General features: G+C 53.9%; 1 protein-coding gene across 4 annotated transcripts in view; it reads right to left on the bottom strand.

Moving 5' to 3' along the window:
- Positions 1-15,480, bottom strand: part of ZNF704 (zinc finger protein 704) — a 125,040-nt gene that overhangs the window by 22,715 nt on the left and 86,845 nt on the right. For all 4 annotated transcript variants that reach the window (XR_009449633.1, XM_059672656.1, XM_059672658.1 and 1 more), the window contains exon 3: positions 1,699-1,802. Coding sequence is in view for 3 of the 4 variants with exons in the window: in XM_059672656.1 (XP_059528639.1) it covers positions 1,699-1,802 (104 nt within the window). In the remaining variant the exon portion in view is untranslated. The remainder of the gene's footprint in view (positions 1-1,698; positions 1,803-15,480) is intronic.

Below are 15,480 nucleotides of genomic sequence, written 5' to 3'. Positions count from 1 at the left end.
GCTGGAGGGGAGTAGGTTTTGGTGAGGACTCACTGGATGTTCGACAGCTTTATTTTCACACCTGGCGCTTCCCTCGACTTCTGTGTGGACCATACCTCAGCCTCCTAACTGGCCAGGCTGGCTTTCGAGAGAAGGGTCCCCTTGCAGTAACTTCCCCTCCGGGTCCCATGTTCACTTCAGCCCACTCCCGGCCCCGGGTGGCCCACCGTGCGCTCTTGCCAGGGATCAGAGCCTTTGTCTGGATGCGGAATCCAGCCTGTTTCACGCTTGAGCTTCTGAAGCATCAGACGTCTGTCCTTGAACGTCGCTTTTCCCTCGGCTTCTAGGAACCCACATTCTCCCCTCTCCTGACCGCTGGTCCCCCTCAGGCTCTTCCCTCTGGGTCCCTGAAGTGAGGGCGGGCCTCACCCCATCCCAAAATCCCCTCCCAGTCTTCGCTCCCCGCCTCCACATGACTCTCAGCGATCTCACCTCCCCTCATGGCTTCTGCGCGGCAGCCCAGACCTCCCCAGCCACTGCCCTGCTGCCCTTGAATGAGCCGCAGTGCTGCCCAGGACACTCGCTTCCACCTGGCCTGCCGTTGTCTCCAGTGAACCCAGCCCTTGCCCAAACACTCACTGACAGACGTGCTCCTCCAACTTATGTGTGGACCATCTCGGGGCAGGCCTCCTGCTGATGCCCCAACTGCCTGGAGGGCACCCTGGCACTCCCCCTCCTCCATCCCTTTTGTCCATCACCACGTCCTGTTGACTCCCCCTTCCTACTTTTCTTGGTTAAGGTCCTATCTGTCCCCTCTGGGACCACCAGGGTTTGGGACAGCCATAGGGTTGTTGTTGCTGTTTCTTTTTGTTTTTGTCTGCAAGCCCAGCTGTGACTGTCCGGTGCCGAAGCCACGTCGCAGCTCTCCTGCAGCCTCGGACTCACGTCCGTGCTCCTGGCCAGGCCTCCGTCACCGCCTGCAGCTCTCCTGATTTCTCACAGTGAGTAAGTGGGCCCACAGTAGCCACGACTAAGATGATGGACCCGGAGGTGGAGGACACAGGAGGGAATTTCAGCTTTGCCATTTACAAGTCAATTAATCCCACGTGCCTCCGTCCGCTCATCTGTAAAATAGCGACAATGACAGCCACAGAGTTGTGAGAATGACGTGAGAGAGCAAGCCTCGCACCTGGCAGGGAGCAAGGGCTCAGGAAGTGCTGCCATTGAGGAGGCTGTGACAGAGCTGTTCCCCAGGAGACCGCGCTGCGCGGGAATACGGGTGCTGTTTGCCGTGATGCACTCACACCATCTAGCGCAGCACCTTGTAAGTGCATACTGAGTGAATAAACGGACTAAATCATTGCATTTGATTGCGGAGTCTGGGATAATGCCTTTGCAAAAGTCTTCAGAGTTATTCGACCCAACCACCTCTCCTGTGGAACAGAAATAATGCCGGGAAAGAGCTCCATTTCCTGGGAAGGGGACAGTCGCTGTGGGTAAGTGCCCTGGAAGGGGATGTGCGGGAGCGGGGAAGGGGTGACTGGCGTCTCTGGGAGGTGAGGAGCTGGCCCTGGGTCCCCGTGTCCCCCACGCTGCCCCTGGTCCTGCTCACGGCCAGGCTTCATCGTTCATTCCATTTGATAGGGATGAGACCCCTCAAAGGGGGCTGTGCCACAGCGCCCTTACGCCCATCGCCCTCCTCCCCTCACCCCAGCTCACCATTCGGCCGCACAGGAGGGCTTCGAACCAAAGGGCTGGTGGACAGGCTGGTGAGTACCATTGCTGCTGTCACCTTGTCCATGTCCAGTTCCTCCGAGGATTTCCTGGAAAACAGGGAGGGCCACTGTTAGCGGTGCTCGCTCGGCACAGACTGGGGGCCCTGCCACCTACCATCACAGACAGACGGGAGAGGCGGGAGGCGCGAGCCCCAGGAGCACTCTGCAGCGGGGACAGGACCGAGCAGCGATTCCTAGTGGCGGAGTGAAGACACTGCCATCACTCACCGAGACGGACGCTCACTGAGACGGACAGGTCACTCTGGCTCGTAAATTTTGGCCAGTTAACCTCCCCCCCCCCCAAAAAAAAAGGCTCATAAGACAATGGCCATTGTGGACAGCAGTCAGCTTACTTGGGCTGATTTCCATAAAGAAGTTAATATCAAAAATGCATGCAGTACACCGGCGTCAGATAAACTGTGCCACCTCCCGGCACGAGCACCCCCCGGGGGCAGTGGAGAAGAGGGTTCACACCGTGTGGGCACCTGAGCGGTCACACTGACAAACGCGGCTTTCGTCCCAGCCGCGCCGTCTGACAAAAGCAGTGAAGCTGCAGAGAGAGAAAGTCAAATCGCTCCCAATCCTGGGGGTGGGGCTGCTCAATTAGTTTCGGGGCAAACTTATAAAAGTTTATGCTTTGGCTCCCCAGCGTGCGCCAGGATGCTGAAGTACAAAGCAAAGCCACTCGTCCAGTCCCAGACGGGAGCTGGCAGTCTCCGTCTGTAGTTCTTCTCAAAGCACCTTGCTCTCTTTCTTGGAAAACTGTTCTATTCAAAGGCCAATTCCTTTTTTTCAGAGACTGGCAATGAGAGATGCTTCTAGAAGGCGCGTGTGCGAGCACACAGTGCGATGTGCTCTGCAGAGGTCTTCAGGACAACCTTGAACCGGGGAGAGCTGCTCCGTCCCATGGCACACCCTGAAAAGGCTACGGCACCCACAGTTCACAGGATGGCGGGCTTGGGGGCAAAGGCGAGGCCAGTTTCCCGCAGAAACTGAAGCAGCGCGAAGAGGACTTAAAGCACCTTCAGGTCATTGATGTTCACATCCCGCCCACCCATGGAGGCGAGTGGGGTGTCACGAGGGCCTCCCAGGAGAAAGGCTTGCTGGACACACTGTGTCCGCCGGCTGCCGCCAGAGCCCAGCCATCACCATGGCTCCACACCGTGGTGAGGACCGGAGCAGGCCACTGTCATCTGTCCCAGACGGAATTCCAGGAGCTGCCAGCTGCTCTTTCCAACTCCATCTTCTGTTTTTAACAAAAGGTTTGAGAGCCAGGATCAGAGGCCTGGGAGCTGGGCGCTGGGAAATGGCAGGACGGCACGGAGAGGGTCCCCGGTTCCTACAGGGACACACTCCGCGGCCACACCTGTTTCCAGTCCTTGGTTTCAGGGGCCTCTATTTTCCCTCCTGTAATCTGCTTTGTATCTTTTAGATTTTTCACATCTAAGGTTTGGTTTAGAGGTCTAGTTGATAATTAACTTAAAAGCTGATCTATGTGTTCTTTTTAATATGAAGATCAATAGCGAAAGTGTCTCTATAAAATAGGCATTTTTTTGCATCACCAAAGCCTGCCACGACCTTTCAACATAATGATCAGAAAGCAGATTCCCGATGAAGAGCAAAGAGCAAAACAAACATTAGCATCACCAGAGTTTTGTGTTTGGCCACCTTCACGTTTCCCGTGGGCCCGGGAGGTCACGAGGACACCTCCACGGCCTGCTGCTCACCCCTCAGCGAGCCTGCGCGTCTCGGGGAGTGTGTATCGCTGCCTGGAGCACGGAGACGCGGCCCTGTGCTGAGTGTGTGTGTGTGTGTTGTTTTTTTCACCCTTGTTTATTTCTTTGGTACAGTGCTATCTAATTACTGATTAATTGGTTCTGCAAATGCAAATCCTTGTAATTAAATGCAAAGAGATGATGCGCCACGTGGGGCTTGTTACACGTAGAGAAAGCTTGGCCGTCTGGTAGACAAAGGGCTGTTGGAGGCAAAGACCACTCATCCAGGTGATACTGAGGGTTTCCTCCCGGTGGGAAACGGATTGGAATCCACTGCTGAGGCCGCCCAACCCCACGTTCACAACAGGCTGAGCTCGTCCAAATCACCTTTCCTCCCAGGCCTGGCTGAGTATTACGGAACTTTAGAGTTAGTTCTTAAAAACAGTCCCACGCCTTGTCATTCTGTACGCGCTTTGTCGCTCAGCTGAGCGGGCTTTGATGGATGAGCAGGATTTCCAGATGCGAGAGTCACATTTCAGGCGAGGAAGCAGGCGAGTCCTTGGCTGGCAAACCGCGTGGGCATCCTGGTTGGAGGATGTGGTGGGAGAGAAGAGGGCACGGAGCCTGGCTGGGTCTCAGGCCTCACGTGCCAGGCCGGGCAGATTTTCGTGTTCTCATGAGCAGAGAGCCACTGAACATACATGAACCCAGGAGAGAGGCAGCTCATCAACCTGGATTTTAGAAACAGGCCAAAACGTCTACAGGCGTGCTCTGTAGCTAGTTTTAGTTAACTCTCAATTCAAACGCAAAGTGCTACCAGGGGTCCTCAAACTTTTTAAACAGGGGGCCAGTTCACTGTCCCTCAGACCGTTGGAGGGCCGGACTATAGTTTAAAAAAAAACTATGAACAAATTCCTATGCACACTGCACATATCTTATTTTGAAGTAAAAAAACCAAAACGGGAACAAATACAATATTTGTATTTGCATGTGGCCCGCGGGCCGTAGGTTGAGGACCCCTGTGCTAGCCTAAGTCCACTGCTCCTCTCTGCACAGGCAGTGTTCAGTCTGCGAGCACAGACCTCCCTCCATGCGGCCAAGGATGGGTGGCTGGGAGAAGAGTGCAGGCTCCGCAGTGAGTTACATCATGCGGCTTCAAATCCGCCCTCTGCCAGGACTGGCTGTGTGGCTCTGGGGAAATTACTCAACCTCTCTGAGTCTGTTTCTTCATTTGTGAAAGGAGGAGACAGATCTGCTGAGATGATTCATTGAGAAAACATGTGAGCACCAGCAGAGCCTCACTCACAGCCAGGGGTCCATGGACATGAGCTCTTACCTTCACATTCAGGACCCGCCCTTTACATGTGTCCCACACGCAGAGGGGCCTCGTCGGTGACTCTCCTCGCTCTTCCGACTGGGCACCCGCACTCCCAGGCGCTGCTTTCCATTTGGGGGGGGCGCTGCCAGGGGTGCTGTTTTTCACAAAGAACCAAACGGTTCCAATTTCACAGGCGTTACCCAGCGAGAGGCGACAATCAGCACAGGAAGTGGCAGCTGCTGAGCCCTCCCTGGGCTCGCGGTGCCTGGGCCAGGATCCAGCGCGTGACGTGGTGGCCCTGGGGCACGGTCCACACAGCCAGAGCCCAGAGCGGGTCTGGGTTATGCCCCGAGTTCCTGCTTTCAGCCCTCACTCTTGAGGACCAGTTCTGAGCCGGGGCACTGCTGGACATTGCAGAGAGAGCCTCAGAGAAACCCCGCGGGCCTGGCCACCCTATTCCCCCCTCCAACCCCCACCATCCCCCCTCCAACACACACAACCGGAAACCTATGTATGTGACAAAGCCAGGAGGTGGCATGGCCTTGGTGAGGACCTACGTAGGTCCCCAGCTAGGGGAGCCTGGAGGTGGGCGCTGGCCTTGCTGGGTGAGGCAGGGAGGGGCTGGGGCGGGCAGCGCCGGCGTGGCCAGACTGCCCTGAGAAGGCGCAGGATGCTCCGCTCGGTGTGCCGGGCACCGGGACAGGGATAGGCCCGGAGCGCGGAGGTGTTTCGAGTGGACCGACTTCGGAGAGGTCAGGTCAGGTTAGGGTGATGCTTTCAGGTCTGCTTTTCAAAAAGCTCACTCTGGCTGCCGGGTGGAAAATGAGTTTCTTGGGTTTGACAGCTGATCTTTTATCTGCCAAACTGACTGCCTGGTGACCGTGGCAGCGGCTGGAGGATGACGTCATCTGTGACAGGGAGGAACTCAGGAGCGGCGGTATCGGCAGGCACAGCCTCGGCACGACGCAGGCCCGGTGGCGCTGCAGGTCCGGCCCCCGCGGCTGTGGCCGTGCTGACAAGGCTGTTGTTTCTGTCACAAGAAGCTTTTTCTTCTTTTGAGCCACATCATGCCTGACTGCCACCTGCTGGGAGCACGTGTACACACACTGTCCCCGCTAACTCACCAGCCAAGAGAGAAGTGCTCACCCCCCGAGAGCCGGGAGAGACAGCTACCTGCAGGGAAAGTGCTGCAGTAACAGATGGAATGACAGGAAGAGCACACTCCTTCATCAGCACTGATCCCGTTCCTTAGCAACTCCTGGAATCGGCGGTCTAGACCAAGTTCCATCACTTTGAGGACGCACAGTGACCCCAAAACAAGCAAAAGGCCTGGCCGTGAACTCTCTTCCCTGGAAAGTCTCGGAATCTGGGGACGGCTCTTGCTAAGAGTTGGCACACTGACCGGGTGACTGCTCCAGTGGCCAAGCAGAAGGGGCACCTTGCTTCCTGTCTGAAGGAATCTTGCAGCAAAGGCGGTCACTGCTAATGCTCCACATTCATTTGAGGTGTGGCTTCTTTTAAGACCACAGGGAAGATGTGAGTGTTTCTGTGGAGAAGGACATGGAGGGGGTTGGAGAGGACCGTGCCCCAGGCCCTGTGTCCTGCCCATGTGGCCAGCCTGCCCGGGTCGGCCACATCCTGGCTGATGTCTCCAGCCCACAAAGGAGATCCTGCGCCTCAGCAGTGGCCAAACAATGGTCACACAGTCGGGAAGAGCTCGGCTGTTTCCGCTGGGCTCCTGGGGGTGCGGTCGGGCAGGGCCTGCGTGTGTGCGGGGCAGGGCGGGGGGGCCAGGCGGGCAGGTGGAGGTGCCCGGAGCGGCGGGCAGCCTGCCGGTTAACAGGGCAGCTGATAAGGGCCACAGTTGTCCCCGGGAAGAGAACCGTAATCAAAATTGCATCTCTCACTCTGACATTTATGTGCGTCTAACTCGGGTCACTGCAGGCTGGCTGGTCGGGTGAATTACCTCGTGCCCGGGGGCCTCAAAGCCACTTAGGTTTCCAAAATGGAAAGAACCGCCAGCCACATGTTATGGTGATAACAGTGATTGCATGAGGGCGTTGGAAAAAGATGAGTCCAGTGTTTTCTGGTTTGCCAATTAAAGAAAAATAAGGGGACTTTTGCCTAGATTTAAAAACAAGGCAGAAAAGCCTGTATTGCTTATTCCCATGACCTCCTTTTCCTGAAATAATAACATTCTTATGTTGGCAGCAGACCTAAAGGTGGGCTCGCAGTTGTAGCCATTGTATGTCATTGTTTCTGCAAAGAGAGGACTCCCACTGCTCCACCAGGCTGCCCAGGAGTGAGAGGGGCACAGGTAACAGGGAGAGGGAGCAGTTGGCAGGGCACCAGTCCCTGCTCCGAGAGCCAGAACAGAGGTGGAGGTGTTGGCTGCGTCGTGTGCTAATTCACTCTCACTCTAGGCTGGAGGGGGTGGGGGTGAGGCTTTTATTCTAGTTGTAAATTTTGGTTTTGTTCATATTGAGCTATCTGGGACCTGTCTGCTGATTTCAGCTCGCTGGAGGCACTGAGCAAGGCAGACGTAGCCCCTGCCTTACCTGGCTTGTGCTCTGAAGAGGGGACACATGGGTATGTGTTGTAGACAGAATTAATCCCCTTTAAATCTGCTTAAGTTTCAGATTTGACTTTAGAAAATGTAATCTTTTTTCTCTCAAAAAAACTGCATCTTCTTTCTCATAACAACTAATATTTACTTAGCATTCCCAGTGCCGGAGGCTTTACGCACGCTGTTTAAATGCCACCGTGGCCTGATATTACCACCCCATTTACAAATGCCTGCCAAGGGCGCTGGGACGCCAGCCAGGCCTGCTTAATTCTAGTGGCCTCAGGGGGGTCTTCAAACCACACACCATGCTGCTGGCACCATCATCTCTACAACCTTGATTTAAATTAGAGACGTACTCGTCCTCTTCTCTAATTGAGCTGCACGTGTGAACTAAATGCAACCTGTGCACACATTTTTCCTGTGTTACATTTACAAACATCTTATCATGAAAAGGATGGCTTTTATACACATGGGTGATTCCACATTCACAGGAACATAGCATACACATGTTCAAGTTGGCATGATGGATTAAATTATAGGCTTATTACTCCTATTTAAAAAGTGTTTTGCTTTTAAAAGGATTCTTTAAATAGAACTTAAATTAAATAGATTTAATAGAATTCTTATAATGTGCTTAAAATGTTGTGAATGATTAGATTTTAATTCAGCTAATTTACCCAAATTTTAACCTCTACATCAATACCTGTTTTATTGGTTGAACCACATGAAATTGCTGATACTCACTATTTTTTACCTGCAGAAGTGGCAGTTTCATACGGTCTGTATGACATGTACTCTTATGAAACATTTATCTTCAGTTTCACCAGCTAGAAGTGAACCGGCTTTTATTGAAGAGAATCTCATACACTATCGTTCAAACAAGCTTCAATTCAACATTTACTACGTGCCAAGTATTGCTCTGGGAAGAAGCTTGTCCAAGGCCACGTGAGGCCTGGGGGTGCCAGCTCCCGGGCGGGGTGGAGGCGTCCATGTGCCCCCGGCTGATCCTCACACACAACATTACTGCTCAGTTGCCTGGGTTCTTTCAATACATTTCACCATGTTACCAGCATGTTTCCGTCAGTTCATACCGCCATGGTTGGACAACAGATGAACTCAAACCGCTGATCAGGATCTTGTCCGTGGGAAATGGTAATTCCATCATGATTAAACCTGTGCCCTGCCATACCATCTAAGTGCTCTGACATCAAACCTGTGTGCTGAACACCCAGGGGCTGACAACTGCACAGTGAGTGTGTCTGCTCAGTGCAAGGGACATGACCTCCCCGAGGGACAAGCAGGAGGAAGCGACAGTCAGGAACACAATGCAAAGGTTACTGCTGGGCATGGCGGGTCAGGGACCAGCTGTGTGGCACCTGGCCAGGGCACCTCCGGTTTCCTGCAACAAGAGGCGGTGAATGCCGGCAGCAATGCCACGCGGGCGTGGGCTGCAGCAGGGACAGCCTGCAGCCCGGGGAAGCAGAGCATGGCGCTGCTATCTCACATTCCTTCTGAAAACAACGCCACCGGCTCAGAAGCCCGGGACACGGGCTTTCATATCTAATGTAAGCGTATCACTAGACGTGATGGGCGCGCTCTCAGGCATAAACAACAGTTTCCACCTCTGCTGGCAATATTTCGTTCATTTACTAGTAGGCTGTCACACGAGTGTGGTCTCGGCTTACAGGTGCACTTACCATAATGGCTCGCTGATTGAACTGTGCTGGAATGACCCATTCAATCCACCTTTCAATTCTGTGCTATGAATAAATTCTAAATATTTCTAATGCAAATAGCTTCTATTAGTCAACAGCTCACTAGTTACCTGTCTTCCTCTTCCTTTTGGGTCACGATCTCTTGCCTTTCTACATCCTGAAAGGAGTCCAGGAGCTTATGGTAAGGAATTAACAAGCACACAGGCTACAGAACCCGGATGTACTGGAGATCTGATGAGAAGGTGAGCCACTTAAACACAACTAAAACGTCGGGAAAAAAGCCTTTTCAGGGTGACACGTCACTAACTCCGTTAAGATGACTCTTCTCCCTTAGTGTGCTGTTTCCGGGATGCTTCCACCAGCACAGGTGGCCATGAGCACCTGCTTTCACGTGTCGGCGGGCTGACGTTTCAGGAGTTGAGGGGGTAGTCACAGCGGCTGTGTCGATCCGAGACCTCCACAAAGCGGTCACTGAGACAAGAGCCACGTTGTACGTGACTTCCTGGGGAAGACGTCTGGGGAGCCCTGGGGTGGGCGAGCCTGCCTGCCCCCAGGCAGCTATGCGGCTGCAGATGAATGAGGAAAGCAGCAGGGGGTAGGAAGGACTTGGAGCGGTTCTAAGTCTCAGCACAAGTTGCTGGGGTGTCCTGAGCAGGTGCCTGTGAAGAGTCCTGGGTCAGACATAGCGGCCACTTCCCCAGCCCTGTGGCGTGGGGTTTGAGGAGGGGAGGGCCCTGTCACCAGAGCCATCTGAAGGCCACTCCAATATTTGCCCTAGAGTAACCTTCAGGTTACAGTCCTTCGGGCCAAAGCCTGGATATCAGCCATCTCCTTAGATAAATCCTAACAGGTAACACTCATGCAGCATTTACTCGCTCTGCCCCAGCCACTGCCCTAGCCGTGACTTTCATGAACTCAGTGGAGCCTCATCACACGTCTAGAGGTCAGCACTGTTCTGAGTCCTACTCTCAGGGCTGAGAGGACGGAGGCACCGAGAGGCACAGCAAAGTGGTGGAGGCTGGACCCCCACCCAGGCAGGCGGACTCCACAGCACGTGTGTCTGGACTGAACATGTGTGTCCTCCTAAGATCCACACGTGAAGGCCACCCGCCAACGCGATGGCACTAGGATGGCATCTGGGGGATGGCACTAATCAGGCTCAGATGAGGCTGCGAGGGTGGTGGCCCCGGGATGGGGTTGGTGCCCTTATGAGAAGAAGAGGAGACACCAGACAAGAGGGCAGCCGCCTGCCAGCGAGGAGGAGGGCCCTCCGAGAACCCAACGCGCTGGCCCCTGCGTCTTCCACTTCCAGCCCCCAGGGCTGTGAGCGAGAAAGGCCTGTTGGTGAGCTGCCCGCCCGTCTGATACTTTGTAAAAGCAGCGGGGCTAAGGCTGTCGCCCAGTGCGCCAGGGAAAGAGGCGGGCGGGAGTCAGCCTGGCCCTGTGAGTGCCGTTTCCCCCACGGAGGCCAGCGGCACACCCGGGGGACCAGCTGGGCAGGGAGGGCAGGGCCGGCCTCACTGTGGGGCCGGCTCCCAGGCTCCCAGGCTAAGACTAGTCCAACTCATCAGACAACACCCAGGAGGGATTCTGGTGCATTGCGGCCACAGCCCGAACTGCTTCCACAGCCGGGCACGTCCCAGGCTGCTAGAGACAGGGGCCAGGGATGGTCTCTGAGCAGCCATGGGAAGGAGGACAGTGACAGCTGTGAGGGCAGCAGGGGGGTGGACGTGAAGGGTAGCAAACAGCGACCGTCATGCGGACATGGGACCAGGGAGAGAAGTCCTCAGGGATGATTGGATCCAGCAGCTGCCGCTCGCACCTGCTGACAGTGGTGAGCAATCAGGACTGCCACTGGGCACTGGCTGCGAGTGGGGCTGGCACCGGGAGTGGGTGCAAGTGGTGGCTTTGATGCCTGCAGTAGGTGCAAGTGGGGCCGTCGCAGGAGCAGGGGGAGGTGGAGAAGCCCTGAGGGGCAACTGGGGCCCGGCAGCAGCCACTCGCACCTGCTGACGGTGTCAAGTGATCAGGGCTGGCGCCAGGTGCTGGCCGCAGGTGCAAGCACCAGGTGGGACCGTGGCGCACAGCAGCAAAGAAGTTCCAGTAACCACCAGAGGCTCGCCCTGACGACAGTGACCGGTGCCCTGCCTTGGTCTGGCACCCCCACTCGCCTGCTCCACCAATGCCTGCCCCCCCGCACCCCCCCCCCCCCCGTGGTCAGCACATGTCATAGTGACTGGTTGTTTGGTTGTTCCGCCGTTGGGCCTATTTGCATATTAGGGTTTTACACATATAGATTGTTTCTAATAGCAATTATGTCATTACTATCATCTAAGAAACCAGGCATGTCTCAATGTCGTTGCCTAAGATTCAGTTCAGTGAGTGGTGGTCTTTGAGAAGTAGCCTCCTTGTATCTGATGCTGACATTAAGGAGAACAGGGGGGCTTTGGTACGAGTCAGGGGGCTTCCCCACAGGGATGGCTGGGTTACGGCCCTCACCCAACAGAGTCTTGCTTTTGGTTCTAGAAGAATATATCGCCATCCTAAAAAGGACTCCTTTAGTCTGTTCCATCAGAGGGCTGGACAACACTGCTGCCACTTTCCTTGGATGAATAATACAGTTGTTTGGAGTACAGGCCAGACTCTCACCAGCGGGCACAGTCCTAGGCAGGTGCGTGTTCTTCCTCTCTGAAAACTGCCATCGGGTGGGAAGTTTGTAGGGTCAAAGGAGGATAATAAAAGGAGAAAGTCCAACGGAAGCTCATGAAAATGAAACGTACCAGAGGGGACCTTTCCCCAAACCTCCATCACCTCCGAGGTGAAAGTCATCAGCGTGGGTGAAAAACACCCTCATCCCCAGAGCCAACACAGTGCCAGGCACGTCCAACAAATACCGAACGAATGAGCAGCGCGAGGCAAAACTCGGCACCAGTCCAAACGCCAGCCTCTTCTGCAGGTCCTCTTGTCCCCGAGACTTCAAGTTCATCTGAGTACCAAACGCCTGGGTTTTGTTTTGTTTTATTTGTTCAACTTTGGGTTTTAATTCCTTCTTGATCAGTGAACCTTCGAGGACTCCCACGGCTCTGAGGAGGGATTGCTGGCTGCCTGGAAGCTCCTGGCTCTTGGAGGCAACCTTGCTCCCAGGGGTTACTGGGCCCTAATGACCTCAGCTCACCAGCTCCTCCACCGGCCTTTGACCTCTTCCTTCCTGGCCTCACATATTTAGATCAGCAGTTTCTTCAACTAAAAAAAGTGCTCCAAAATGGAGTTTCTCCGAGCAACCACTGGTTCCCGTTTGATTGCTAAATCATCTGAGTTGCACTGAGTGCAACTGTGAGTGACGTATAGGTCCCACTACTGGTTGTGCAGAGGGGTGGCGGCAGGAGGCGGACAGGGCCAGGATTGGGCTGTTCCAGCACAAACATTTTGCTCGGCACACAATCCCTCTCTTGCCACTGATGTTCCTTTCCTGCCATTTTGCCTCCATGCACACAAGGAGAACTCAGATTTAATATTCATCAATCCAACTGATTCCATGGAAACAATAGTGATTTCTAAGATGAAAAAGAATTATGGATGCTAATCCATATGCTAATCATGTTCTTGGCTGCAAAAAAATCAAAATTCTGACTCATCAAATTAAATGACTCATTAAAACACAGGCCATCAAAGGACACTCCGCATTCCGTTCCTGCCGGCGATCAGATGGGACAGGGAATGAGATAATGCTGTGAGACAGTAATTGGCTCCCCATTCCCGTGGGCAGAAATCCGGGACGTGTTTCTAGGATCACTGCGAGTGTATGAAGCCCGCACAGGATGTGTGCTCAACGGCCCCTGGGCTGTGTTCGCTGAGACTGAGATGCATTTCTCTCTTCTCCCAAGGGAGCCGCTGCTTCTGTTTCCCATGAGAGGTTCAGAAGGGGGCCCGGCACTCGGGGCAGCCGCTCACTGTGGCCGTGCTTTTGCTGTTTGGATGAGGCCATCTGCCTGTGGCTTCCGACTCCTGATCGGGGGCGGGGGGGGGGGGGGGGGAGGGAGCAGGAGGCCCGAGGTGGGGGTTGGTGAGGGCAGGGTGCCTCCACACCCATCTTTCAGAGATTTTCTTGAAAGATTGGTCTAATCCTACATTCCCCACGCCTTCCTGCACCTTGGACTCCTTTGAAGACCTTTTAAAAATAATTCAGATGCCCTGCTGTGCCCCGGACTGATGAACTCGGACTCTCTGGGGTGGGCCTGGGACACTGATATTTTAGAAGCTTCCCAGGAGGCTACTGAGCGGCCTGCGTGCAGATGACTGGGTCTGGTCCAGAGGTTGGCAGGTGCGGACGCCCTCATGATGAGAGACTGGAGACTCGGACCAACTCCTTCAGGGGGTTCTCTTGATGTCATTCAATTTCTTTTGTCTTTCATTACAAACACTATGGACAGGGGCCTTAAAGCAGGTCACGTGGCATGCAGGGTTACGGGAGTCTGACTTCAAAGGCTTGATGTTTACAGCCAGGGGACTTCAGGACTCTCTCCAGTACTTAACAGGATCCATGTCCATGAGCCCCGCCTGCCTTCTAGAACACTTCTCTCCCGGTCAGGGTCAGAAACCAGGCCACTGAGAAGGCAATCAGCAGCCCACAGACAGAAACTGGGTTCACCTGAGTCCTCTGTCCGCAGACATCGTTCCGCAGCCTCCCAGCGCCTGGATTATTGGGGTAACTCGCCGGCTCAGTGGCCCCAACTGATCCTGGCTGCTCACGGAAGACATATCATGTCAGGACTGGCCCACAGGAGGAGTTTTTGGACAGACGTCTAACTGTCCAGAAAACTCCAATTAACCCCCTTTGAGTCATTTAAACTGGTGGGTTTTTTTTGGTTCATAATTTAATCATTTTAAGCAAAATAGTTACATTTTCAGCACATTCTGTATCTTTAAGATTGCATGTTTGTTCCTAAACTCTGACAACAAGATCTCAGGAGTCTATTCAAACCGGGACCACAATTTCATCAGTCGTGTCTACTGAGGAGCCTCGCACTGAATTCTCCGCGAAGCTTGTGCGGTCAGGAACAGACCAATCAGCAAGACCCGCTCCTTGCCGCCGCTGTCAGCTTCCTCTGCGGGCTGGGCTTTGCCGCCCAGGGGGACTAGGCAAGGCCAGCGACAGCACCGCTCACGTTCCCACACTTCCATTTGCAAGTGGCAAAGGCATCCGTACTCTTTAAATAACTGCGGGGTTAAAGCCTCGCCATCCCTTTTAGCTAATGTGAAATATTCCTCCTTGGCAGGAATATTTTAAGGCGAAAAATGTGTGAAATGTCTTCTAGTCCAGCAGCCGCCAACCTTTCGGACCTCACGGACCACAACTAGAATCTAGTCCACCCATCACTCCCTGAATCTTGTCGGCTGTTTCTTGTCACTGTGAGGAGACACTCAAATATCCCACCGCCCAGCCACAAGCCCACGCGTGCGCTGAGCAGCCTTGTTTACACACTGAGTGGCTTCTTGGGTCACTGGTTCCTGCTCTGAGGTTTGTGCCAGGCGTGAGCTCACAATGGGAACCCGGACAGCTGAGCTCACGAGGCTCCAACATTAGCAGGGATGGAGGGAACAAGGCCTCCGCAGCCCGCAAAGCTGGGTTAAAGATTTTGTTTTCTCCGTAGCAATGAACAGATCCGTAGCAATGAGCTAGTGATACCTGCTCCGTGGGACCTCCTGAGACGTGGGAGATACTGTGCACAACACCACCTCGCCCTCTTCCTCTCAGCCTGGGTCCCATCCAGCTTCTTTCGATTCTATTTCTGCAGATCCTAACCCATTCCTTCTTTTTAGGTTCTCCTTCCGGATGACTGTCTTCTTATTGGGATTATTACCATTTGGCTGGCCGGTCTGTCTTCTCTAGTTTCTCTCTCCTCCCCTTCTGGCCACCATCTTCCATCAAGTCTGCAAAAGGCCTCTTAAGTGATCTTGCTGAACTCTACTGATTATGACATTTCCCCTTCTCCAAATCAGAACCCACTGATGCCGTCACATGACCTGCTGAATGACAGCTCCCACCCACCCCCACGTGACATCCAAGGCCATTCACGAGCTGACTCCAATCTAGAATTGTCTCCTCATATATTTATGGACTGAACTTGCATGAAAATATTTATGTTTATGTCCGTTGTTCTAGGACAGTGGTCGGCAAACTCATTAGTCAACAGAGCCAAATATCAGCAGTACAATGACTGAAATTTCTTTTGAGAGCCAAATTTTTTAAACTTAAACTATATAGGTAAGTACATTGTTATTAACTTAATAAGGGTACTCCTAAGGCTTAGGAAGAGCCACACTCAAGGGGCCAAAGAGCCGCATGTGGCTCGCGAGCCACAGTTTGCCAACCACTGTTCTAGGATAAAGCTTCAGAGCATTCAACAGACCC

The sequence above is a fragment of the Myotis daubentonii genome, chromosome 17 (genome assembly GCF_963259705.1).
Source record: "Myotis daubentonii chromosome 17, mMyoDau2.1, whole genome shotgun sequence".
Lineage (NCBI taxonomy): Eukaryota > Metazoa > Chordata > Mammalia > Chiroptera > Vespertilionidae > Myotis > Myotis daubentonii.
This window is presented reverse-complemented; position numbering and strand designations above follow the sequence as displayed.